Source organism: Plecotus auritus, assembly GCF_963455305.1.
Source record: "Plecotus auritus genome assembly, chromosome: 7".
In the NCBI taxonomy this organism is placed as follows: domain Eukaryota; kingdom Metazoa; phylum Chordata; class Mammalia; order Chiroptera; family Vespertilionidae; genus Plecotus; species Plecotus auritus.
The window spans coordinates 168,985,163-169,010,753 of record NC_137774.1 but is presented as its reverse complement, the minus strand read 5'-3'; the positions used below and the strand labels follow the sequence as shown (position 1 = coordinate 169,010,753).

The 25,591-nt window shown below is 40.8% G+C and overlaps 1 protein-coding gene across 2 annotated transcripts in view; it reads right to left on the bottom strand.

Annotated features, from left to right (window-relative positions):
* OXCT1 (3-oxoacid CoA-transferase 1) overlaps nt 1-25,591 on the bottom strand; it is a 140,692-nt gene that overhangs the window by 72,060 nt on the left and 43,041 nt on the right. For both annotated transcript variants that reach the window (XM_080680331.1, XM_080680332.1), the window contains 2 exons: nt 4,986-5,093; nt 3,191-3,305 (listed from right to left, as the gene is read on the bottom strand). In XM_080680331.1, the coding sequence (XP_080536457.1) occupies nt 3,191-3,305; nt 4,986-5,093 (223 nt within the window). The remainder of the gene's footprint in view (nt 1-3,190; nt 3,306-4,985; nt 5,094-25,591) is intronic.

The following is a 25,591-nucleotide window of genomic DNA, read 5'->3' as shown; positions in this document are numbered from 1 at the left end:
TCAGAGATACAGGAAAAACCCATTTATTTCCAGATGTACTAGTACCATGACTCAGGGGAGCCTGTTTCCAAATCCTGAACAAACCAATATGGAGGGAGCTTTCTCTTTATACCCTTTGGTTTCTTTGTCCCCCAAATAAGGATCAGACTTCTGGACCTTTCACGGGCTTTGCAAAAAGCCCCGTGTGTTGGGATGGGGGCCATGAGACTACACCTAAAGGCCTGGCCTGGCACTAGTGCTGATAACTCCCTCCGGGGGTTGTGTAGTGTTCATGGTTTATGGCCTCTGTAAAATGTATTTAGGTAAACAGGTCTTGCAAGACCAGATAATTAAGGAAGGGGCAGTAACTAGACTAAAGGCTAACAGGAATGTGCATTAGGGATACTAATTATCTAGGTACAGAGTCAGGCTGCTGGTCTACCCCCAAAAAATGTCTTATTTTCCTCATCAGAGCCACCCACCTTGTACTCTGGCAGAGTGGACTGGAGCTGTGTAAGCAGAAGCCAGGATTTGGGACTCGGGGGTTAGAGCTCAGAAGACAGACACCCCAAGTTTCCTGGGCTGAGTCATTCCCTCACACAGCAGAGGACATCTTTCCCACACAGACATTTGCTATATAGGAGGCCTTGCCTGGGGGGGAAGACAGTTGATGCACCCTATTGGAAAACACCTTGTCCTGAGGCCACTTAAGAGACTAAAAATAACTATTAGCCTCCAGGTAGAAGCAACTGCCCTGCCCTGTTGGAAAAAACTCTTGCCACTCCTGAGGACGATTACCTGGGTGGGGCATCCTATCAGTCTGTAGGCAGAGGGCGTCTCTGGAGGCTTTGAGTCTTTGCCTGTTCTAACTAGTCAGAAACAGTGTTAGACACTGTCCTGTACTAGAGATTGAGAGGTATAGAGGATCTACCTAATACATAATCAGAAATCCAAACAGACAGCCAAAATGAGGAGATAAACAACCTCAAATGAAAAAAACAAGAAAATTCTCCAGAAGAGATAAATGAAACGAACATAAGAAATTTATCTGAACCAAGAGTTCAGAGTAATGATGGTAAAGATGCTCAACAGCAAGAAAAAAATATATAGTAACTATGAAAAAAGAACAGTCGGAAATAAAGAATGACATAACACAAATAAAAAACACATTGGAAGGAATACACAGCAGATTAGGGGAAGCTGAGGATCAAAGACAGGGTTGAAAAAAATCAATCAGAGAACCAAAAAGAAAAAATAATGAAAAAACGGGAGGACAGCTTAAGAGAGCTGTGGGACAACGTGAAACGTAACAATATTAGAATAGCTGGTGTGCCAGAATATGTAGAAAGGGAGAAAGGAATAGAGAATATGTTTAAAGAAATAATGGCAGAAAACTTCCCTAACCTGGTAAAGGAAAAAGTCACACAAGTTCAGGAGGCACAGAGAACCCCAAGCAAGAAGAATGCAAACAGGCTCATGCCCAGACACATAATAATTAATATGCATAAAAAAAATTAGAGAAAGTACTTAAAGCAGAATAAAGTACCTTTGTCAGAGGAAATAAGGGCGTGTTAAGAAGTTGGGTCTTATAGAGAAAGACAAATACCATATGTTCCTATATAATAAAGATATAATATGCAAATGGTTGTTACGCCATGAAGCGTAATGACTGACTGCATAACAACCAGATCACAGGTCAGCAGGAGGGTGGGACAGCGAGCTACAAGCGGGCGGTGGAGAGCTACAGGAGGGGGCAGGGCAGCAAGCTATGGGAGGGGTGGGGGGGCGACGGGAGCTATAGGATGGCGGGGCAGTGGGCGGAGAGCTACAGGAGGGCAGTAGCGAGCTACTGGCTGCAAGTGGGCAGTGGAGAGCTACAGGAGGGGGCAGGGCAGCAAGCTATAAGGGGGGTGGGGGAGCTACAGGAGGACGGGGCAGCGGGCGGAAAGCTACTGGGGGGCGGCAGCGAGCTACTGGCAAGCTACTGGCACACAGATTCGTGTGCAGGGCTACTAGTTCACTTATATGTGAAATCGAAAGAACAAAATAAATGAACAAACAAAATAGAAGCAGACTCATAGACACAAAGAACACAGTGATGGTGGCAGCTGGGAGGGGGCTGGGTGGTCGAGTGAAAAAGGCAAAGGGATCAAGAAGTACAAATTGGTTGTTACAAAATAGTCATGGGGATATGACGTACAGCATAGGGAATATAGCCAATAATATTGGAATCACTATGTATGGTGCCAGGTAGGTACTGGAAATACCAGAGGGAAACACTTTATAAAGTATATGATTGTCTAACCACTATGTTGTACACCTGAAACTAATATAAAATAATACTGAATGTAAACTGTAATTGAAAAATACATTTAAAAAAAAAGTTGGATTTTATGTTTCAATGAATATGTAAATGTCAGAATATAAAGAAAGTAAATAGCACTGGCTATAACTAGTAATTCTGAGGTTTAAAACCCTCATCTTGGGCCAAAACCGGTTTGGCTCAGTGGATAGAGCGTCAGCCTGCGGACTGAAGGGTCCCGGGTTCGATTCCGGTCAAGGGCATGTAACTTGGTTGCGGGCACATCCCCAGTGGGAGGTGTGCAAGAGGCAGCTGATCGATGTTTCTCTCTCATCGATGTTTCTGACTATCTATCCCTCTTTCTTCCTCTCTGTAAAAAATCAATAAAATATATTAAAAAAAAAAAAAAAACCCTCATCTTGGTAAGCTCCAATCTCAATAACATTTAGCCAAATGCCAAATTGCACTGAAGTCTATAGTATATGAGAAAACAGCTAAATAAATTTTTGGTCACCATTTTGTTCAAGAAGGCAAATGGACTATAATTCCAATTTCATATATCCTTTCTTTTTGAAAATTTTTATTTATTGATTTGAGAGAAAGAGAGATCAATTTGTTGTTCCACTGTATGCATTCATTGGTTGCTTCTTGTGTGTGCCCTGACTGGGGATCGAACCCGCAACCGTGGCATATCAGGATGACACTTTAATCAACTCAGATACTTGGGCAGGCCAACCTCATATATCTTGATATCTGTAGATTATATGCCACATTTTGTAAAAACTGATCAACTGCTTTACAAGTTACAGAGGTCTATAAAAGAATCGCCATGCAGCAGGCCTGGTAGCCTGAAGAATATGGGAAAAGCAAGGGCCTCGTCTTTGCCAGTCCCACAAAGGTAAAGGATACCATACATGCCATCCTCAAATTCAAGAGCTGCCCGCTTGATGATGCGCTCCCTCACATTATCTCCAGATTTTCCAGATTTGGCTTTTACATCTTCCTGTTTCCGGGTTGATAAACGCTTTAAGATAAACAGAAATAAATTATTCATAATTGAGGTACACCTTGGATTTTTATCACTGGAAAGCATAAAAGTTTACTAAAAAAAATTGAATTCTCTCCTACTACTATTATGAGGCAAATCTGCAATATAGCAGAGTTAAAAAGAGAATACCCAGAAATAATTTTTTTTTAATCCTTACCCTAGGACAGTGGTCGGCAAACTCATTAGTCAACAGAGCCAAATGTCAATAGTACAACGATTGAAATTTCTTTTGAGAGCCAAATTTTTTAAACTTAAACTTCTTCTAACACCACTTCTTCAAAATAGACTCGCCCAGGCCGTGGTATTTTGTGGAAGAGCCACACTCAAGGGGCCAAAGAGCCGCATGTGGCTCACGAGCCGCAGTTTGCCGAGACTGCCCTAGGACATGCTTATTGATTTTTCTAGAGAGGAAGGGAGAGAGAGAACAAGAGAAACATTGATGTGAGAGAGAAACATCAATCAGTTGCCTCCCTTATGCACCCCGGCAAGGGACCAAACCAGCCCTGACCAGAAATCGAACCCACAACCTTTTGGTGCACAGGACAACGCTCCAACCAATTGAGCCACCTGGCCAGGGCACAAATAATTCTTTAGAAAATGAGGGAAAGAGGTCAGATTTATTTGAAGGGCAAGATATACTTGCTCTGCCTCTTTGAAGCAATTAATCCCACTGCTACTGTCACACTGACTGCTACTACTGCCACCTCCCAAGACTCCTGCAACTGCTTTCTCCTCCAGTGCTCGGGGACTGAGCCAGAACGAAGGTAAAAGGAACAGACTTGGACTCTGCTTTTGCAGGGCTGCCAGAGTGTGTTTACCAGGTGTTGCTGCTCTCAACAGCCTATTTCCACCTGCAGAGTCTGGACTTGTTTTGCTTCAAGCACATCACAGGGCTCACAGACATATCCAGCAACCAGCCAGGAAAATACTTCCAATGCTGAATCTCCTAACACAGACTCTGGTTCTTATTTGCAAACGTTCCATCATTTCTCCCTAGCCAGCTGACATCAGCTTTGAATCGCAGAATGACTTTTTTTTTTGTCGTCCAAAGGATACAGCCTATCTCTGATTCCCTGAAACCCCCAATACATGTCTATTCTGTTGCTGATCCCTAGACACTTTATGAATCTTGGTACCCATTCTGGTCCAGATGGTCACTCTTCTAGCTCTGAGTATACTTGAAATACCTCCAATGCTCCTGCAAACCTCGCCTTGCCACAATCTCCTACCCACCAGCTGCCTAGAGCCTGATGCCTAACACTAATGGGAAGTGGCGTTCTTCCCGGACTCTGTAAACCGTAAAGCAACTTTAAGATAGACAGACATTTCTACATGCTCAAACATGGACAGTCCAGCAGGGGGACAGCCTCGGAGACCTGCTTATCCTCTACCGCAGGGACAGGGGAGATGCAAAGCTATGCATCTTAAGTCAGAACATTCACAGGAGCCTGGAAAGCAGGGTCACCAGGCACTGTTGGGCTGGACAACAGCACAGGTGACCATGTCCCTTCACGATGGATACATGAGAAGCTCATACTAAGATCCAAAGCGAGGCTTCTGCGAGGCCTTAATTCCCTCTTATCTGGAATGAACCCAGGGACACATGTCTCTGATAATCAGACCCGGAAATACTGACAATGAAGCTAAGTCAACTACCTCAATTCTTTTCTCATATTTTTCTCCCTTTATAAGGCGATGTACATAAATCTTAGGAATATGGATGTCTTCTGGGGCAAAGGATCCAACATCTACAATTTCTTCAACCTATACAAAGAGAGAAAGAAATTTTAATTAAATAGTGGAAGCTTAAAATGAACCCTTTTTATTAAAAAAAAATGAAGTATATGCATCTTCACTTCCAACTTAGGTTGCATACACAATGTAATAACTCACACACACACACACACACACACACACACACACACACACACAGGTGGATGGGCAAAAATAGGTTTACAGTTGTGAGTATGCAAAACAGTTAATTCTTGTTTTATTATTTATTAATTATTGCATTATTTTCCATACAAACAATTGCAAATCTACTTTTGCCCAACCTACATATAAAAGAGAATATGTGTGTAGCCTACCCGATGTTGCTCAGTGGTTGAGCATCGACCTATTATCTAGGAGGTCACGGTTTGATTCCTGGTCAGGGCACATGCCAGGTTGTGGGCTCCATCCCCAGTTGGGGGCATGCAGGAGGCAGCTGCTCAGTGATTCTCTCTCGTCATTGATGTTTCTACCTCTCTCTCCCTCTCCCTTCCTCTCTGAAATCAATAAAAATATATATTTTAAAAATATAAAAAATAATAAAAGAGAATGTGTGTGCGTGTGTGTGTGTGTGTGTAATTTATATCAGACCTTCTGGAAATTCAAAAGAAAGAATTCAAATGCATGTGTCTGAGCATAAAATATAGAACATAAAGCTCCAGAACTCGGTCTTCGCCTAAAACAGACTCAGTTGCAAATCTGTCAAATGGTTTATCAGTGCAGCCGCTTGCATGCTCACACACTGCAGCTCAACAGTGCACACTTGAAAAAACCTCCCTCAAGACCAGATTTTCAAACTTAATGGGAAATTTATCATATCAAAGGCAAGAATCTGTAACAACATCTGCTCATCCATTGGAGAACTTTCTAAATGTAGATACAAATGCTATTTGTAACACCTTTTAATTATTCCTGTTAGCTTCGAAATGCAACCACAGAAATCATTTTACTTAAAGACAGACTATTAATTTCAATATGGAAATTTCAAAAAACAAATATTAACTGAAAACTAGAAATACCCAATCTATAATAATAAAAGCGGAATATGCTAATTAGACCGGACATCCTTCCGGACATCCTTCTGGATGACCTTCCGGACGAAGCTGGGGCTGCGAGGGAAGCCCGGGTCCTGGGTGCCTGCCTGCTGGCAGCCGGAGGGAAGCCCGAGTCCCAGGTGCCAGAGGGAAGCCGGTGCCGGCAGCCAGGGGAAGGAAGGCCTGCTCTTGCACGAATTTCGTGCATCGGGCCTCTAGTGTAATTATAATTAAAGTCTTTCACAGAGTTAAAGGACATTTTATGAAAATATGAAGTGATCCAAGGAAGCCAGCTATTTTAGAATTTTTTTAAAAAGGGAAAAACTGTTTATTTTTATATCAACATAAAATATGAGAGTAACAAGGATTAAGAAAAACTATGGTTACCTGGTGTGGCTCAGTGGTTGAGCCTCGACATATGAACCAAGAGGTCATGGTTCGATTCCTGGTCAGGGCACATACCTGGGTTGTAAGCTCAATCCCCAGTAGAAGGCATGCAGGAGGCAGCCTATTGGTGATTCTCTCTCATCATTGATGTTTCTATCTCTTTCTCCCTCTCCCTTCCACTCTCTAAAATCAATAAAAACATACTTTTTTTAAAAAGAAAAGAAAAACTATGGTCAATGTTGTTCTGGTCAAAGAATTATTTTTCTGGTGCCAAAAATAAATATCACCTTGAAGACTGTGAGTGCTTATCTTAGTAGATACCATACCCAAAGCAAACAGCTATTTGCTTAAAGGAACTGACTTGTATACGGAGAGTTCTATGAAATGAGTCTCCTACACTAGTAACTGAACTCTCCACCAGTGTCTGAGGTGAAGTAGCCCTCCTCCTGCTCACACTCCTCTGACAAGGAAAGCACGCCAGGGATGACAGGAGGCATTTTAGTGATGGTACACCTGCTGCCAGCAGCTGGGAAGGAACAGGACATGGGGGACAAAAGCTATCTTCTTTGATTAACAGACGGACCTTGACCCAAATCAAACAAAAACTCCCAGGAAGAGTCAGGAAACACGGGAGCATCTAAACTGAAATAGTGGGTACAGATGTGCACCGACTTCCACCTGAGAATGAGTAAGGGGAAGGCAAGGGGACCCCATCGCTGTGCTCTGAACCTCTCCATGCTCCTGCATTTCCCCCCTAGCTGGTGACCAGGTGGTGGAGGTGGGGCAGGTAGGGCACTGAGCACCTGTCACCTCCTCCACCCACGGAACTCTCAGCCATTAGGGCTCATGCCCACCTTCACACCTATTCCATTCAACGCTTTGAAGACAGTCCTGACTTTAAAAATTCATGTGTACATGAATCCATTATCCTGGGGATAAACATGAAGACTTCCTATTTGTGAAGATATTTACCACAGCATTTGCTAAATTATGAAGGAGTTGGAAACAACCTAAATGGTTAATGATAGGACAAATGTAAAATATATCTGGTGCATCCATATAATGAATAGTTAATGACAGCTCATAATTCAATGTTGGCTCATTGGTCCTATATGTAAATTATTTCTATACCTACCAAAAACTGAAAGGGAATACACTGAAATACTAATAATTATCATCTCCGGGTGATAGGACAAGTTATTTTTGTTTCCCTTCTACTTTTATAATGAAGGAAACCTACAATGTTCTGTTTTTTTTAAGATGCAATAGACATCAAGTAAGTAATTTCCAAAACGAGAAAGTACGTAAGTGAGAAATGTGATATGTTCCTTAATTAGTTAGATAGGTACCAACTAGCACATGTGAAAAAGAAAATAGCAACGCTAAGAAAAGCAGTGGTTTCTAAATTCTGAAGCACTTACAAGATTATTAAATATATTAAGAAAACCTTTTTGCTTCCATTTTTTAAAATAATGTGAATTATTCCCCGTGTCTAACACTCTTCCCAAAGCTCAGGGCCTTCTGTCTCCTGCTTGCATTATTGTAGCAGCTCCCTCCCTGGTCTCCCTGACATTACGCTTCAGTAAGGGCAAGAAATACAAGGAAAAGGGACAAAAAGTAGCACTTCTCACTTAAACCACAAATGCTGATGGCAACCAATCACTATTCTCTTCTGGTTCCACCAAAGAAAGTTTTGACACACACACACACAAAAAAAACCACACCAAATTAAGACAAAGTTTCTTCACTGAGAGTAACTGCATCAGGACTTTCCCAGCAAACGAGTGGAAGACACCGGTAAAACCACTCCGATGAAGACGCGCATCGGGTCACACCCCATCGGGCCCACGCTCTGCTCTCCTGGTAGGATGATTTCCACATGGTAAACTGCACGTGCGGCATCTGTTCAAACTTCAGCCACACTCAACGGTATGGAACATTTCTATACAGAAATCAATGCTTTCTCCGAATTGGTTGGTTGACTTCCACAGCAAAGGAAGGAAAAAAACGTGAAGTACAAACCAACAGGAGAAAACGTGATTTCAGACAACCTGTGGAAAGAGTTTTTAAAAAACTGAAGAGGCAGGACCATCTCAATGCTACCCACTGAAGGGCTGAGGCCTCTGGGCTGGTTTTGTGTGAGCACGAGAAAGAACAGTAAGAAAGAACTAGAGAGAGAGAGAGAGAGAGAGAGAGAGAGAGAGAGAGAGAGAGAGAGTGTGTGTGTGTGTGTTGGGGGGAGTCTAGTGAGATCAGGCAATAACATAAGAGTCAAAGGAATCTGAAAAGAAAAAATGATTAAAATGCACTTGTGTTAAGGAAAAGTAATAATAAAAGTGTGTAAGGGCACTCACAAACGATGGCAGAGACACACCTCCTCAAGTCACAAGTGGGTGAGACAGAGAAGAAGGAACAAAGAAGAGGCCTCAGTGCAAAGCAATGGGCATGCGCAGGTGTCCTCAGACAAGGTCAAGTTGGAAGCAAGGGAGCTCGGAACCACCCAGACTTCTCCTTGGCGCTGTGCATAGTTCTTATGTGGCGCCATCTGGTCCATCTAAAATCCAGACACTTGAGGCTTCTCTAATTAGTACTTGTCTTCAGTCATTAGCAGGAAAATAGAGGCGAGGAAATGTTAATTATTATTGATTTGAACTCTGTTTTCCAAGGTTGCTTTCTCTGCCCTGCACGCATCCTACTTGATAATTCTGAAAAGTTTTATAATAAAGCTCGGAGAGAGATCAGAATTCATCCTTGAGTGACAATGTTTTTGTTTTTACTTGGCAAGTACTATTTATATCGCAGGCAAAGGAACAGAGAAGCTGCCAGGCAATAACTTCCTTATTTTTATTTTATTTATTTTTTTCTTTAGTGACAACCTCCATCCGTGACAGCCACAGAAATGGCCCGACCCTGGAGGCTGCTAGTGGAGAAGACTGTGCCCCTGCAAACCCGGCGGTTTCATGACGCAAAGTGAGGGCTGTCGGGGGGCGGGGGGGGGGGGGAGGGGGGAGTGGGGAGGAGGGAGGAATCACATGGCAGACTTTTTTCCTGAGTCATTTGAACTTTCAACAAGGTTTAGAATGACCCTGGCTGGGTTGCTCAGTTGGTTGAAGCATCGTCCCAAACACTGAAAGGTTGCAGGTTCAATGCCTGGTTGGGGAGCATATGGGAGGCAACGGGTCGATGTTTCTCTCCCTCTCTCCTTTCTCTTCTCTCTAAAATCAATAAACATATTCTCAGGTGAGGATTGAAAAAAAAAAAAAAGGTTCAGAATGAACATCCATCTTTTGCCAAGAAATAAAAAAGCAGACAAGCAGCAGCAATAATGTCTATAATCCTATGAAACACCAACTCAAATTAGCAAAAGCTGAAGACTAGAAAAATGGAAGCGGAAGGCAATGAGCAATAACAGAACCAGGTATATGTTGGATGCAGAGGTGCTCTGGATGTCCATTTAAGCCAGAGGACAGGTAAGATGAAGAAAACATGTGGAGAAAAGGGATATCGGCAGGCAGGGCATCCTTGGCCAAAACCCAAAGAAGAAGAAAAAATTTTTTCATTAATCCAAAGGAGCAGGAGAGTCCCTGTCTTCTTAAGCTTCATGCTAAGAAATGAGATGACTGGTACAAAACATAGGAGGAGATGGCATGAAAGCTAAAAAGGCTTGGAGCACATGCATGTGGTCTTAGAGGTCTACATGGGAAGGCATGGAGACTGAAAAGACGAATGGCTGTTAAAGAATCTGCAGCCTTAAAAACGATGGCATTTATGATGGCACAGTCGTTACTGAAACCTGGTTGACTGGATCTGATGCCCACAGACATTCCACCACGAGCAGTGAAAATAAGCTGCTGCCGAAACCGGTTTGGCTCAGTGGATAGAGCGTCGGCCTGTGGACTGAAAGGTCCTGGGTTCGATTCCAGTCAAGGGCATGTACCTTGGTTGCGGGCACATCCTCGGTGGGAGGTGTGCAGGAGGCAGCTGATCGATGTTTCTCTCTCATCGATGTTTCTAGCTCTCTATCCCTCTCCCTTCCTCTCTGTGAAATATCAATAAAATATATTTAAGAAAAAAAAGAAAATAAGCTGCCCAAGGGTGGGAGAGAACAAGGAAATAGGCACAAGTCCGGGAAGCCACGACCTAGGGCGGAAATGTGAGGAAGGCTGTTTAAAGTGATTTCAAAGAAGAAAGAATATCACACCAATGGCTATGGAATCAGAGTGCTCACTAAACTAAAGAGGTAGACAACGTATTTTTATAGAAATGATAAAATCGGCTCAGAAATAAGACAGTGCTATCATGAGAGAGAGACACTAATTTTCGAACACCTTCTGTTCATGATATTCTGCTGATAAATCCTCTATTGTCCCCTGACAAGTTCTATCTCTCAGAATGAAACAGTGAGAGAAAAACCATGATTCTGGACTTCCAACCAATGAGGATAACTGCTTGGTAAAGTAGAAATGATGGAAACCCTGAGAGAAAGTGACAAGGTAAAATTGAAATTTGCAAGAGACCAGGAACTGAATCCTGGACATACATAGAAATGGATCCAGATCTTGGAAGAAAAGCAGATTTCAAACAGTTGAGAGAAAAAGACAAGCGGGCTCAAGTGGTCAGAAACTCTTAGTGACAAATGGGGCTTGCCAGGCTCTCACACCCCACGTGGACAATGTGCAAACAGATCGTCCTGATGACGAAGAGAACGATGTGAAAACAAATGAAGGTAGAAAATGGTTTCTGCTGGCTAGGAGAATAAAATAGGCGAATACTAGGTTAATGCTGTAATTAAATACCTGGCCTAATAATTTTTTCTTGAAAAGGAAATAAAAGTGTTTAGCTAACTACCAGCTCAAAGACCATAATGTAGAGGATACTCCAAAAACTCCAAAAGAATCTCCCTTTCTCCACTTGCTGTCCAACCTCAGAGTTCACGATAATCATCTTCAACCAAATGTCCCTCATTACTAAATAAAAACAGTTCTTCCTCCCTCCATCGTCTCATTTAGAAACACTGGATAAGAAGAAAAATGGATGATGCAGTTTAAACTCTTTAGAAGAAAAGCTTTACCTAAAATAACTCAATTTATTAAAACTATGACTAGCAGCAAAATAAGTAGGACAGATTGATCCCCCCCAAAAAAATAGAAATATTACTTTACTCAGAGACTATCCCAATAGTTTTCATAATGTGGGAAAATTGTGTTTTTTTTTAAACAAACTTACAAGCAGCTTATTGTAAATATTGTTTTCATTTCCACAGACTCTAATACCACATCCAAACAGTTCATCCCATGCTGGTATTTTGCTAACACATTTTCTTTGACCAAAAATTCCAATCTTTAAATCACGTTCAGGAAGTATTATAAATACACAATTTTATGCCATATCTTTTTCTAAAAGAAAATTTTATTAGAACTGTAGCAAATCCAGAGAAGTAATTAAAGTGAATACATCTACCCAAATGAATTAAAATACTTCTAACATGTTCATTCAAAGCACCAGTCTTATCTATAATAGTAAGAAGAAAAAAAACTATACCATTATCACATGCCCCCAGGAAAGCAGGAAGACATGATATAATTAATAGAATTAAACTAGGAACATTTTTCAATGAAGAGTTATGGAGAAACAGAGAGAAAAGGAAAGTTTGTGGTGGGTTTTACAGCCCCAGAAATACTGCCTCTTAGTGATGCCGAATAAAATGTTAAAAGGTTACTATGCAACAGAGAATGAATATGCCAAACTTATTTATAAAAAACTACCCATATTAATATTAGTAAATGTTAAGCCCAGCTTGTTACTCCAACCTGTTTTTTTCTCTCAAAACTAGAGCTTGCATGTTAAAAGTTTTTTTTAGTATACATCACAACCCAGCAGTTTGAGTTCCTGTGTGAACCTCAGAAGCAGCCTGACCTTCAAGTCCCTGGCTGGCACAGACGGCCAAGACACAGGAATTCACTGACAAAAACCAGATGGCCAACTCAGGGACACTGCCTGCACACACAGTCCCTCCACCTGATCTCTTTGTCCTGCTTTCCCTCTCCCTCCTTAAAAAACCTCTGCCTGCACTGAGATGTGAAGACAGGTTTTTGAGAACAGGGTCCACACATCTTCTCAAGTCACCAGCAACTTGAATAAACTCCTTTCCTTCTTACCAGCACCGGCTCATGAGTTTGGCTTTTGTTGCTGCAGACAGTCAAACCTGAGTTCGGTTACAACAACTCTTTAAGACTTGTTTCCTTCCATTTTAGGTTGTTAATCATCCTCACGGCTCTTTAATATGCAAGAACACAGTATTGAATACAAACTGCAAGGGAGAATTGCATTAAACTCTAACATCTCCAGAACACAGATAATGGCTGTTTAATCTAACAGAAATTGACTCAAATTCAGCTCGGGAATGACTCAATAATTCCTAAATTTAAAATCACTTCCCATGTGCAACAGATAACTTCCTTTTTCACTTCATCTTTTAAATGTTCTCCATATGTTTTCATTTCTATGAAGCAGTAAGCAAAGCAGAATCCTAACCCTATTTATTTCATCACAAATTAAAATGCCATGTTGGTTTTCCCTGATTTAGTCTAAAAAGGTAGGCATAACACAAAAGAATAAACTTCAAAACAAAATATCTTCTTTCTTCTCTCTGTGCTTCAGTTTCACAGACTAGCCCTTTAAGTCTAAAGAAATTCAAACCTAACATCCCATTTTCTGCTGTGATTTTAGTATGAGATAAAATGGCCCTTCCCATCATACCAGACACACAATCAGGCTGGAATCACTTGGTTCCTGATTTTCAAAACAAACTGAATTTCAGCCTCTAGTCCTCACTAGGAAACCAGGGCCCGTCCTAACTTGAAGGCCCTCATTCACAGCAATGATGGAAACCTACAGGGAAGAGGGTTGATTGAGGTCCCAAATCTGGAACGTCTTATATATACCTCATATATAAGGTACCTCATTGCCATATATACCTCATCCCCAAAACTCAACCCATTTTAAAAAAATTAAGAATGACAATTAAGAGAAGCGCCCTGATCTTTTAGTCAGAATTTACCCATTACAGGAAAGTGGCTGGGGTTGGTAGAAAAGAGTAATTTATTGATGCCAGTACTCTGTAAGAGAGTAACTTTTATCCTTATAAATCTAATGGCATACTGACTTCTTCCATACTTATAAAAAATGAGATAACAGAGCATGCTTCAGAGAACTGGATTTGGGGTCAGAAGATGCAGATTTAGGGCTAAGCCCTAATTATCATCTAGAACCGTGTTCCTATGTGAATCACAGTCATTTCATCTCTAAAATGTGGAAGTTTAACTTTAAATGATGCCCAATATTCTTCCCAGCCCTTGTGTAAGAGCTCACAATGGCCCTGTCCTGTTTAATAATATACTGAGTTGCGTTTCAGAGACCACAGACCAAAACCACAAGTCATGCAGCTGAAGCATGTGCAAAGGAGAGAACTTGGACCTCCCGCTGCACCGGAAACCAAAGTCTCGTACTCCCTTCCCCCAAAGGAACAAAAGGACCAGGACATAATTGAAGCTGGAACACCTGAACCCTTTTAGAAGCCAAGGATCTGTGGTCTAGGAAGATCTGCTATTGACATCCCTTTACCGTAGTGGCCAAGTTTCAAGGTCCTCCCATTAAACCTTGCCCACAAGCACTTCCACTACCTATTCCCCAGCCCCTTAAAAACCCTGGTCCAGTGAGCAAGATGGATCTGGGGGACCATTAGTTCTCCCATCTTTTTGGTTGGCACCTTCTCGATCAATAAACCTTTCCTAACTCCAAACTTTGCTGTATTGAGCCCTGGCCTTTCGAAGCACCAGGCACTCCGATTCTGGTTAGGTAACATTTGCATGTTTTATAACAAGACCTTAGAGTCCACACATTAATGCATCTTTCTAATTATTCTAGGATGTTGACCGCTAGATCAATTCCCTCCTGCTGGGTGTATTTTGGTAAATGAAACACGATTTTAATTCCATGCCACTTAGTATCTTCACTACCCTTCTGAACTTGTGTGTTTGCTATGTTAATGCTCTCCTGACTAACCAGGCTATTGCATTTACTGAACCAGTTTATTTGCCACCAATTTTATAATCCTCTGCATGTCTAGTTAACTACCACATGGTTTGCTCTGCTCTAGCTGAGTAATAAGAGCCTCCTGAATGAGACACACTATCTATTTCAGCCAGCATTCAAAGGCACACCTTGAGATAAAAGGATCCTGGAGAAGTCAGAGGCAGCGAGGCACAGTAATAAGGAAGGGAATTACTGAACAGCTGGCGGCAGATTATCAAGTCTCTCGATGCAGGGCCCAACAAAGGCTTCAAATATAAAGGAACAAGCACTGAGCACAAGGCATTTTTTGCTTTCTTAGACCACAGCAGGATAATGATGTCAATCAACTAGAATGGGCAGAGCATTTCTAAGCCTGCAAAGTGATGGCTGCATTTTAAAATGACTAGCTCTCCATAACTCCAACATCATTTATTGAGCACCTATTATGTCCCAGGCATTGTGCCAGGGGCTGGAAATACAAAGATGAGTGGAACAAGGTCCCATGAGGTGCTCAGTCGAATGGAAGAGACAGGTAAACAGCTAATCACAATATAACATGGTAATAAATGCTTCCACCGAGCAGAAAATGAGATAAGAAAAGAAGGGTGGGGAGGGCATGCCAGGCATCAGGAATGGCCTGGAGTCAAGGAAGGATGTGATCTATGGGAGAGGGTAAAGCGATGGCCCCCATGAGAGGATTTAGGATACACAGGAACAGGGTGGTGGGGAGGGGGCGCAGAGAGAAGTTAGAAATTTTTATGTTATGGCATGAGGAACCTAATTTTGGAAAAGCTATCCAAAATAGCAACAGCTACCCTGAACAGAAAAGAAATGCGATTTGCTTCATTCTTCAAAAACCTCCCAAGAGAATTCACCTTCCCGAATGCTATCAGAGCAGTTTCTTTTGATTATGGTGGCTTCTCTCCAGAAAGAACACTATTAACAGCTTGGCAATTACAGCCTCTCACTATTATTAATTTGGTTGTGCACCTGGATTTTCTAGAGGCCTAATAAAAGGCCCCTGGGAAATTCGAATATATTCTAATTTTAGGAGGCTGCCATATGCTATAGGATCAAACTACAGAAATGTGTTTATAAGAAATATAACCAGCGCCAAAACCGGTTTGGCTCAGTGGATAGAGCATCAGCCTGCGGACTGAAGGGTCCCGGGTTCGATTCCGGTCAAGGGCATGTAACTTGGTTGCGGGCACATCCCCAGTAGGAGGTGTGCAAGAGGCAGCTGATCGATGTTTCTCTCTCATCGATGTTTCTGACTATCTATCCCTCTTCCTTCCTCTCTGTAAAAAATCAATAAAATATATTTAAAAAAAAAAAAAAAAAAGAAGAAGAAATATAACCAGCCCAGCCAGCACGGTTGAGTGTCGGCCTATGAACCAGGAGATCACAGTTCAATAACCAGGCAGGGCACGTGACCGGGTGGCGGGGCTTGATCCCCAGGGTGGGGCATGCAAGAGGCAGCCGATCAATGATTCTCTCTCATCATTGTTGTTTCTATCTCTCTCTCCCTCTTCCCTTCCACTCTGAAGTCAATAAAAATATATTTTAAAAAATTAGAAAGAAATAGAACCAATAACACAAAAGGGGCAATGAATAATGTTTATCATTTCTCCTCTCACACAATTCTTCTTTAAATCACTATGTAAGCCAGGACCTGAAAATGCCTTATTTTTGTAAGTTATAGTCTTGAACCAGAAAAATTTAGAGATTAACTCCTAGAAAAGAAAAAAATAGCAGCTAAATTTTAAAATGAAACAATCTTATATAAGCCTTAATTATCGTTTTAGCATTTGTAGACTAGCTGCGCTATATTTGAAGTGGAAAAAATAACACTTTGACAAGGTCTCTGAAATGAGTGAGGAAAGCCACTGTTATTTTCATGGGAGTAACTTTAAAATCACAAGCTAAATTCTTAACACGAACATGGAATAAATCAATAAGTAGGTCAAAAGTTGGCAGTTAAACCGAAGGAGAAAGCAAAACTACTAAACGGAATCTTTGTCCTTTTTACAATAAGACAATTTGGTTCTGAGAGCATCCCCTTAGTGTATGTCAGTCTACTATGCCTTATTATCCAATAACCTTTCAGGAGAAAATATCATAGATAAAGAATCCAAAACCATTATATTATGTTAGAAATGCCCTCTGGTCCTTTCCTCCCTTCTCTTTTTCAACAGAATCTATGTCCCCATTTGGAACGAGAGGATTTTGTGGGAAATCGTGACCATAAGTTTGAAAGAGCTGTCTCAAAAGAGTGAATCAATAGAGCGAGCAACTGACTCATGCCTTATTTTAGGAATGGGTTCTGTGGGGATAGCTGCCAATCACGGTTACCTTCTCTCTGGGCCTCACCATCTTTACTTCCTCAACTGGGTTCCTGCTGAGGGTTTCAAAATGCTCTTCCTGCCCTAACTGGTTTGGCTCAGTGGATAGAGCGTTGGCCTGCGGACTGAAAGGTCCCGGGTTCGATTCCGGTCAAGGGCACGTACCTTGGTTGCGGGCACATCCCCAGTAGGGGGTGTGCAGAAGGCAGCTGATCGATGTTTCTCTCTCATCAATGTTTCTGACTCTCTATCCCTCTCCCTTCCTCTCTGTAAAAAATCAATAAAATATAAAAAAAAAAAAATGCTCTTCCTTATCTAGTCTACTAGCACAGGTGATCAAGTTCATGCCCAGGGTGGAGAATTCCCCACACAGCTGGGTTCGAACTCAGAGAGCCTAGCTCCAGAGCACACATCACCACCATCCTCCTCTTCCCTCTCACACAGCTCCTCATCTACGTGGAAGACTCAAAAACACCTGGGAGTGAAATACTAGAGACATTGATTCCTATAAAAATAACTAGAGTCATAGGAATAGCAACATATAAAACCACAAAAGAAATGCAAACAGCCAATAAATATTTAACTTCCTTGGTCATCAAAGATATGCAAATTAAAACCATAGGACAGCATTTTTCACCTAGCAAATTATCAAAAAAAATTAAGTATAATATCTATCTACTTTCATATTTTATTACAGGGTTATAATTGAAATTACCTTCATGGAGAAAAATTTAGCAATATTTATTAAAAGTTTGTAAAATGTTGATTTACACATCCTAAAATCCACTTGTAGAAATTTTGTCACAGAAAATAGACATGCACAGAAATAAGGATTCTCACTAAAACATTATTAATAATAGTGAAAGATAAAAAAAACAACATAAAAGTCCAACAGTAGATGCCCGGCTGGCGTGGCTCAGTGGTTGAGCGTTGACCTATGAACCTGGAGGTCACGGGTGCAATTCCTGGTCAGGGCATATGCCTGGGTTGCAGGCTCAATCCCCCGTGTGGGGCATGCAGGAGGCAGCTGATCAATGATTCTCTCTCATCATTGATATTTCTATTTCTCTCTCCCTCTTCCTTCCTGTCTGAAATAAATAAACTCAATAAAAATATTTTTTTAAAAGAAAGTCAAACAGTAGAGAGCTATTAGTATAAATTGAGTATAACTACCAAAATATCCTTTTGGGTGAATATTTAGTAAACTCCAAAAAAAACCTTACTGTTCTGCTTAATGAGAAAAATATATATACAATGTGGTCCTAAGTTTTATTTTTTTAAAAACAGAAATTAAAGAAATCAAGACAAGAGACACCCAATTCCATTTTTTCCCCTCAAGGCCCTTGGTTCCATGCAGAAAGGCTCTCATTTTATAGCTTCTAGATCATTTTATTTTATAAGTTTTAAGAGGTTAATATTGCTGAATGATTTTTAATTTTGTGTTTATGGAAGTATTAACATTGTCCTGGAGCTACACTTAGTTGACTGAAAAATTCAATTAGCTAGATGTCTATGACCCTGCCAGTAAAGAGATAGTAAATTATATTAAAAATGTGACTATTGAAAAGTGTGTAAAGCAAAAGGCACCTACCATCGTTCCCTTGTGCTTAAGAACTTGGATTCTGGAGGCAGAAAGAAATGTGTCTCGATCTTAACTCTCCCTCTTGCTGGCTTCATTTACATAAAGTTGTTCCTTATTCTTTCCTCCCTTGTAAAGATAAAATTTAAAAAAAACCTTTGGCCCTGGCTGGTTTGGCTGGGTGGATAGAGTGTCGGCCTGCGGACTGAAGGGTCACAGGTTCAATTCCGGTCAAGGGCATGTACCTTGGTTGCGGGCACATCCCCAGTAGGGGGTGTGCAGGAGGCAGCTGATCGATGTTTCTCTCTCATCGATGTTTCTAACTCTCTATCCCTCTCCCTTCCTCTCTGTAAAAAAATCAATAAAATAAAATAAAAATAAAAAAACCTCTGGCTTGTGTGGCTCAGCTGGTTGGACTTCATCCCCTGCACAAAAAGGTGGCCGGTTTGAGTCCCAGTCAGGGCACATGCCTGGGTTGCAGGGTCCGACCCCAGGAGGGGGTATGTATGAGGCAGCTGATCCATGTTTCTCTCTCTCACCCTCTCCCTTCCTCTGTCTCTAAAAATCAATTTAAAAAAAAATCTTAAATGCTTTGCACATAAGTGCATGGTATAAATAGTACTTGTCACTGTTGTTGTTGTTATTTGCATTATCTCTGGCTATAACTCACCTCACCAATATTTCAATTTGTAGAGTCTCTTGCACTCTATATAGGGTATACTTTAGTTGTATCCATTATTCTTGGAGCATTTTACTGCCCTTATTTTCTGGGAATTAATTTCATGAAAAGTTTTCCTATCTCCTTATAAAGTCTAGTCCTCTTTAATACACATATGAAATAGTTGGTAGACTAAAAACATGGACAAAGAAGAAAAATAACTGAGAACTTCTTGGGTACAAACATATTGCCAAAGCATTAAGAAAAAAAATCTATAAATAAAACAGTAGCTAAAATACTTCTTTTTTACCAATTCTCAAAATTAATGAGCTTTGCAAATTGTTCAAATTGAGAGAAATTGAAATTACATGAAAATTTTCAAACTCAACAGCCTTAATCCTATAGCTTTTTAGAGTCAACCTGTAGTCATCCGAGTTTGGTAATGATGGGTTTTTCTTCCCTGAGTTTTACCTGTGTCAGCAAAGCTTAAAATTTTTTAAATGAAATCATAAATTAAAAAGAACCTTTTTACAACGCAAGTCAAAACTTTAATCCCTTTCGCAAATTATGAAGGAAACTAAATAGCTTCTTTAAATCTCCTCCTCCTCCTCCTCCTCCTCCCCCTCCTCCCCCTCCTCCCCCTCCTCCCCCTCCTCCTCCTTCTCCTCCTTCTCCTCCTTTTTCTTTGAACGACTCAGCTCCTTTTCACATAGAGCACAGAAATGGCACTAGATTTCTTCACATTTCTGTTTAATTTCCCTTCTATGAGACTTGGATTTAAGATTCTCTTCAAAGAAATTGAATGAGGACTTGGTCATTCAGTGACACAGACACTGTGCATTAATGGTAAATTTCAGAAGCCAAATCGGAGAGATGACCTATATTCTTGGATATGAATGGTCTTGGTTTCTTCATGGAATGAACCACAGAGTCAAAGACTATGACTTCCTATCAGTTAAGTCATCCTTGGTTTCTAATCTTTCACTGTTTTTCCCAAATTAATCAAATATTTCAAACTATTTCATCTAAAAACAAACAAAATAAAACATCCTTTTCATGAGTCTGAACACTCAGTGGGACAAAGCCATTGCAAGGAAGCAGTGAAAACATATCTGCAGACTGATCATGTTTATGGGTAACAGTGTGCTTCATCCTTAGGAAATATGGAAAATTACCTATTCTTAGACCCTTTGTTTGCAGGCCGTGGTGTGCCCATGGTTAAACACAAATCATCAATGAATATCTGAGGCTCTCTTTGTTCATTTATTTCTCTTGTTCCCAAAAGAGTAACAAATGGTATTTTCACTCCAATAAAGTCAAGATGGATATTCAGCAGCAGGAGCAGGTTTCATTAGGGGACAAACTTTGGTTTTCACCCCAAACCAGAATCTCTGAATCTTTCGAACCAAAGTACAAAAAAAAGAACAAAACAAAACAAAAATTAAATAGAAAATTCCAGAAATAAACAACTAATAAGTTTAAATTGTGTGCCATTCTGAGTAGCATGATGAAATCTCACACCTTATATGCTGGCTGCCTGCTATCACTTAGTAGCTGTCCTGGTGATCAGATCCACAGTCACAGTATCGCACTGCTTGTGTTCAAGTCACCCTTATTTTACTTAATAATGACATATTCACATTATATTGTTACAGTATATTGTTATAACTGTTCTATTTTGCTATTATTGTTGGTAACTTCTTACTGTGCTTAACTTAAAAATTAAATTTTATCATAGGCTTATATATAGTATAAGAAAATTCTATATTTTAAAGGTGTAATATGCAAATGGTCATTATGCCGTGAAGCGTAATGACTGACTGGGTAACGACCAGATCATGGATCAGCAGGAGGGTGGGGCAGCGAGCTACAAGCGGGAGGCAGAGAGCTACAGGAGGGGGCAGGGCAGCAAGCTATAAGGGGGACAGGGGGAAGGGGGAGCTACAGGAGGGCAGGGCAGCGGGCGCAGAGCTACCGGAGGGCGGCAATCAGCTACCGGCAAGCTACTGGCGCACAGATTCGTGCGCAGGGCTACTAGTAGTATATAAGAAGGAACAAGATGTCATAATGCTCCCCTCAAAAATCATCATAGTTTTTGCAGAATGTAAGGGTTCAACATATTTAGGTTGATTTTGATGGGTTTTAAATATTAGGTAATTTACTGACAAAGCTGACAATATATTAAAACATCATGTAGGTTAGTTTTTATATAAAACAGTAAGATTTTATAAATTGGGGGGGGGGGTATAGAATCTCCATTCCCTTGCACCTGGAGAACTTTGGAAGACAGGGAAAGCTGGGGAGGGTGTGCCTTGCTAGCTGCCACCCATTACATCGTTCTGCAGGCATCATTATTGGGTCAGTGAGAACAACAGCAGTCCTCTGAGGTTTATTAACCAAAGCAGCAGGAGGGATCAAGGTGAGAACACAGCACTCCAGAGCTTTAGAAAATGCATTCAAACGCCCTGTCTCACTGGTGCTCAAAATAGACCTGAGAAGTAAAAGCAAATAGGAGGTGCTACAAAGAAGCTGGGATTCTAAAGTAAAGTACTTTGTCCAAGGTCACAATTCTAGTGAGAGACAAAAATGTTATTGTTAATCTCAGGTTCTATTTACAAAAAAAAAAAAAAGAAAGAAATATACTGACCTCCAGACTCATTCCCGGGACCTCTTTCTCTAAGTGGTCTTTTCCCTTCCGTGACTCTAACTTACCAAACACATGTGGATTAGTCCCAATTATATAACCCCTTCCAGACCTCTCTTCCAGGCACTACACATGCATGTCCGCCTAGGCCTGCAGCATCATCACTTGAGTGCCTAAGAGCTCCCCTTCCCCTTCTCCTGCAAGGCTCTTCCTCCCAGGTCTCGTCTCAGTAGGTGACACTCCATTGCTCAAGTCAGGCCTGGGAGTCATTTTAATCTCTGCCCTTCCTCCACCCCTATACCCCACATCCAAGGCATGGGCAAGTCCGACGGAGTCCTCTTCCAAAATACTGCATACCTCAATTCCACCCCCCTTCCTCACCTCCACTCCACTGGAGTCCAAGCCACCATTCCCACTTGCCTGGACCACTGGCCACCTGGCCTCCCTCATGCCACGATAAAACCCATTGCACACAAGACACCTAAAGGAAAATCATGACCCTTTCGTTTGCACCAAAAAATGTCCAAGCTTCTGTAACAGCCCCCAGAGCTACCTACCTGCATGTTCAGAGTTTTGCAATTCTTACTGATGAGCATCATAGCAACAAAGCCCTGGTGCTGTCTGGGCATGTCATGTGCAGATGGAGTCAGGACTTAACCAGGTCTTCCAGGTGTCCCTGTCCTGAAGCCACTCAATTTCCTAGTGATCTATTCCCAGAAACTCATCCAGGTCTCCGTTTTTCACTTGTCATATTGTAATAAAAAAACTGTTCTCCTCACATCTCACCTTACGATTAAGAGAATCAAATGAGTTAATATAATACAAAAAATGCTTTGAAACACATTATACGAAGTAATAGAAAATGCATGCTACCGTGGAAAGGGGGCTCAAGTATGGCGTTTTCTGAGCCTTTGTTTACAAGAGGAGTTAAATGAATCTAGCCAAAATAATCAGCTTTTGTTCCTCATCACATCCAGCTGGTTTGTATTGCTTACGAGGAATGATGCTAAAAGAGGACCATGCTAGGCTGGGGACCATGGCTAACTTCCTGATTTTAGGCTTTACCGTGACAACAAATAAAAAATAACCAGATAAATCTTACAAATGTGTTTCTGGCTGAAAAGAAAATAGGACTCTAAAAGCCACAGTCTAGAAGGCTGAGAAATCCGCCTCACCAGGCCCAAAGTGTCTCTACTCCTCTTCTTCCTCCCTCTCTCCAGGATGTGGAGTGTACAGCTGCAGAGGACATGAAAACTGGGGCTGCAGGGCCCTTCCAAACCCCGGGGACATAGGATGACTCCAACCCTGGACCCCCTCATTGCTCTGGAAACTGCCAGCCAGCAGGCACTGCAGCCACATGCCAGACACCACTTGGGTTGGAGAACTCACGCCATCGCACAGGTACCCACAATCACCTGGCTGAGCGTTTGTGTACAGGAAAGAATGGCTCTCAAGTACGAGATCAGTTCCATAGGCAAGAAAAAGCAATATACTCCTAATAAAATGTCCATCAATAGGCAATTATATTAAAATCAGAATGACTAACAAAGGCACTAAGATGTTAAAGCAACTGTGGGTGCACAAACAACTTGCCATGTATAATCTTCCTTTCTTCATTCAAGGTTGCCCCCAAAACAGCCTGCCAAATTGTAATCATTTCACTTATTTTATTTTTTTTAATATATTTTATTGATTTTTTTACAGAGAGGAAGGGAGAGGGATAGAGAGTTAGAAACATCAATGAGAGAGGAACATCGATCAGCTGCTTCCTGCACACCTCCCACTGGGGATGTGCCCACAACCAAGGTACATGCCCCTTGACTGGAATCGAACCTGGGACCTTTCAGTCTGCAGGCCGATGCTCTATCCACTGAGCCAAACCGGTTAGGGCCATTTCACTTATTTTATACCCTTTCTTCTTTTATTATTCGGTTTCGTTTTTCATTCTCTTCAAACGACTTATTTTATTTTGGTTCTACTTAAGTCCATTGGTTCTTTAAGAAAATAACACTGCATTGACATTTAATCTATTCAAACTACAGAAATGGAAATTAAGCTTTAAATCAAGGACCTATAAACTTTTCCTGTAAAGGCCCAGATGATATTTTAGGCTCTCTGAGCTACATGCTTGTCTTGATCATATATACATTTTTTTTCTCTTTAAAAAACATGTTTTTATAGATTTTTAGAGAGAGAAGAAGGGAGAGGGTTAAAGAGATAGAAACATCGATGAGAGGAAAAAAACATTACTTGGCCACCTCCTGCACGCCCCCTACTGGGGATCGAGTCTGCAACCCAGGCATGTGCCCTGACTGGGAATCAAACTAGCGGCCTCTCGGTTCATGGGCTGATGCTCAAGCATTGAGGCATAGTCTTAGCTCTTAAGCAGTACAAAAGCAGGCCATGGGGTATAGTTTACCAACATCTTCATAAATAATAACAGCTGCAAGCTAATAGTACATACAGAACATAGAGCTACATACAACATGAAAGCGTTTCATTCCAAAGAAATCACACTGGTTCCACAGGCTTCCTCTCCCTGAAGCAGGTACTAAAACCAAAAATGCCTATATCAGAGGAGACTGGATAATAGGCCCTATTTTTCATGAGGCAAAAAATTCTGCCCAGATATTTTTCCTCCTCCAACCCTGGGTGGTCAACGATAAAAGATATTCACTAAGAACTAATGAAGCATCACTTATAATGTACATATTTATAATGAAATTTAGAAGCCGCAATTAATACAATTCGGGTTGACAAAACACAACTGTGTGAAACCTCAAAAATTATAGATACAAAGCCAAAAAGCCAAAAATAGCTAGAATCAAATTCACCAATCCATCAAAAGAAAAGGGATGTATGTTATTAAAAAGACTTTCTTTTAGGATCTCTGAACTAACAATGAAAAATAGCACCAAAATTCTGTAAGGATAATGGCATACAAATGACTTGCTGTAATTGGTATTTCTGCTTCACAATGCAATGAGTCCATTGTACCTGAGATAATGGAAATCTCTCACACAGTTGCTGCATTGTTACCAAGCAACAAGAAATAAAATGTCAGGATTAGTACTTGATTTGATATACTTTTATCATCAATAACCGTATTTCTATTCTGCTATTATTCAGGATGTAAAAGGTCACTAAGCTAAGAATTATATTGAGTAATCGACAAGAGTATACAAAAAATGCAGCAAAATTAACACTGGACATTCACCAAGTCCATGTTTTTTATATTTACTGCTGTTTGGTAGAAATAGCAAATATCAACACAATAGTAATATGATGACTGATATGGTCATTTTGCCAAAATACTCAACTACAATGTGTCTTCATTAAATACATCTTCATTAGCATTCAAATAGTTTTAAACCAATGTTGCATGTGATGAAAATTTAAGGAAATAAATTGTCTTTAAATACTTCAATACTTTGAAATAAGTAGAATCAATCACTTCATGTAGTTTTAGGTTGTATAAGGATATTATCATCTGTCGAAGAATTCTATATCTGGTTAACTTTATAGCACAACAATGTATAGATTGCTTTTTCAGAGTAATTAATTAAAAAGCATGAATAAAATCTTATAACTGGAAAACGGTAAGACAAAGAAATGTAAATTAAAGATATTACATAAGTTAACAGATCTAAAAATCAGTGACTATCAGTGACTATCCATCACTCACTACATCCATCCCAACATTTAACACTTGAAAAGGTGACTGTATTCTGCCTTAGGATCAAGGACTCCCAACGCTGGTGGGAAGAGGGTGTTC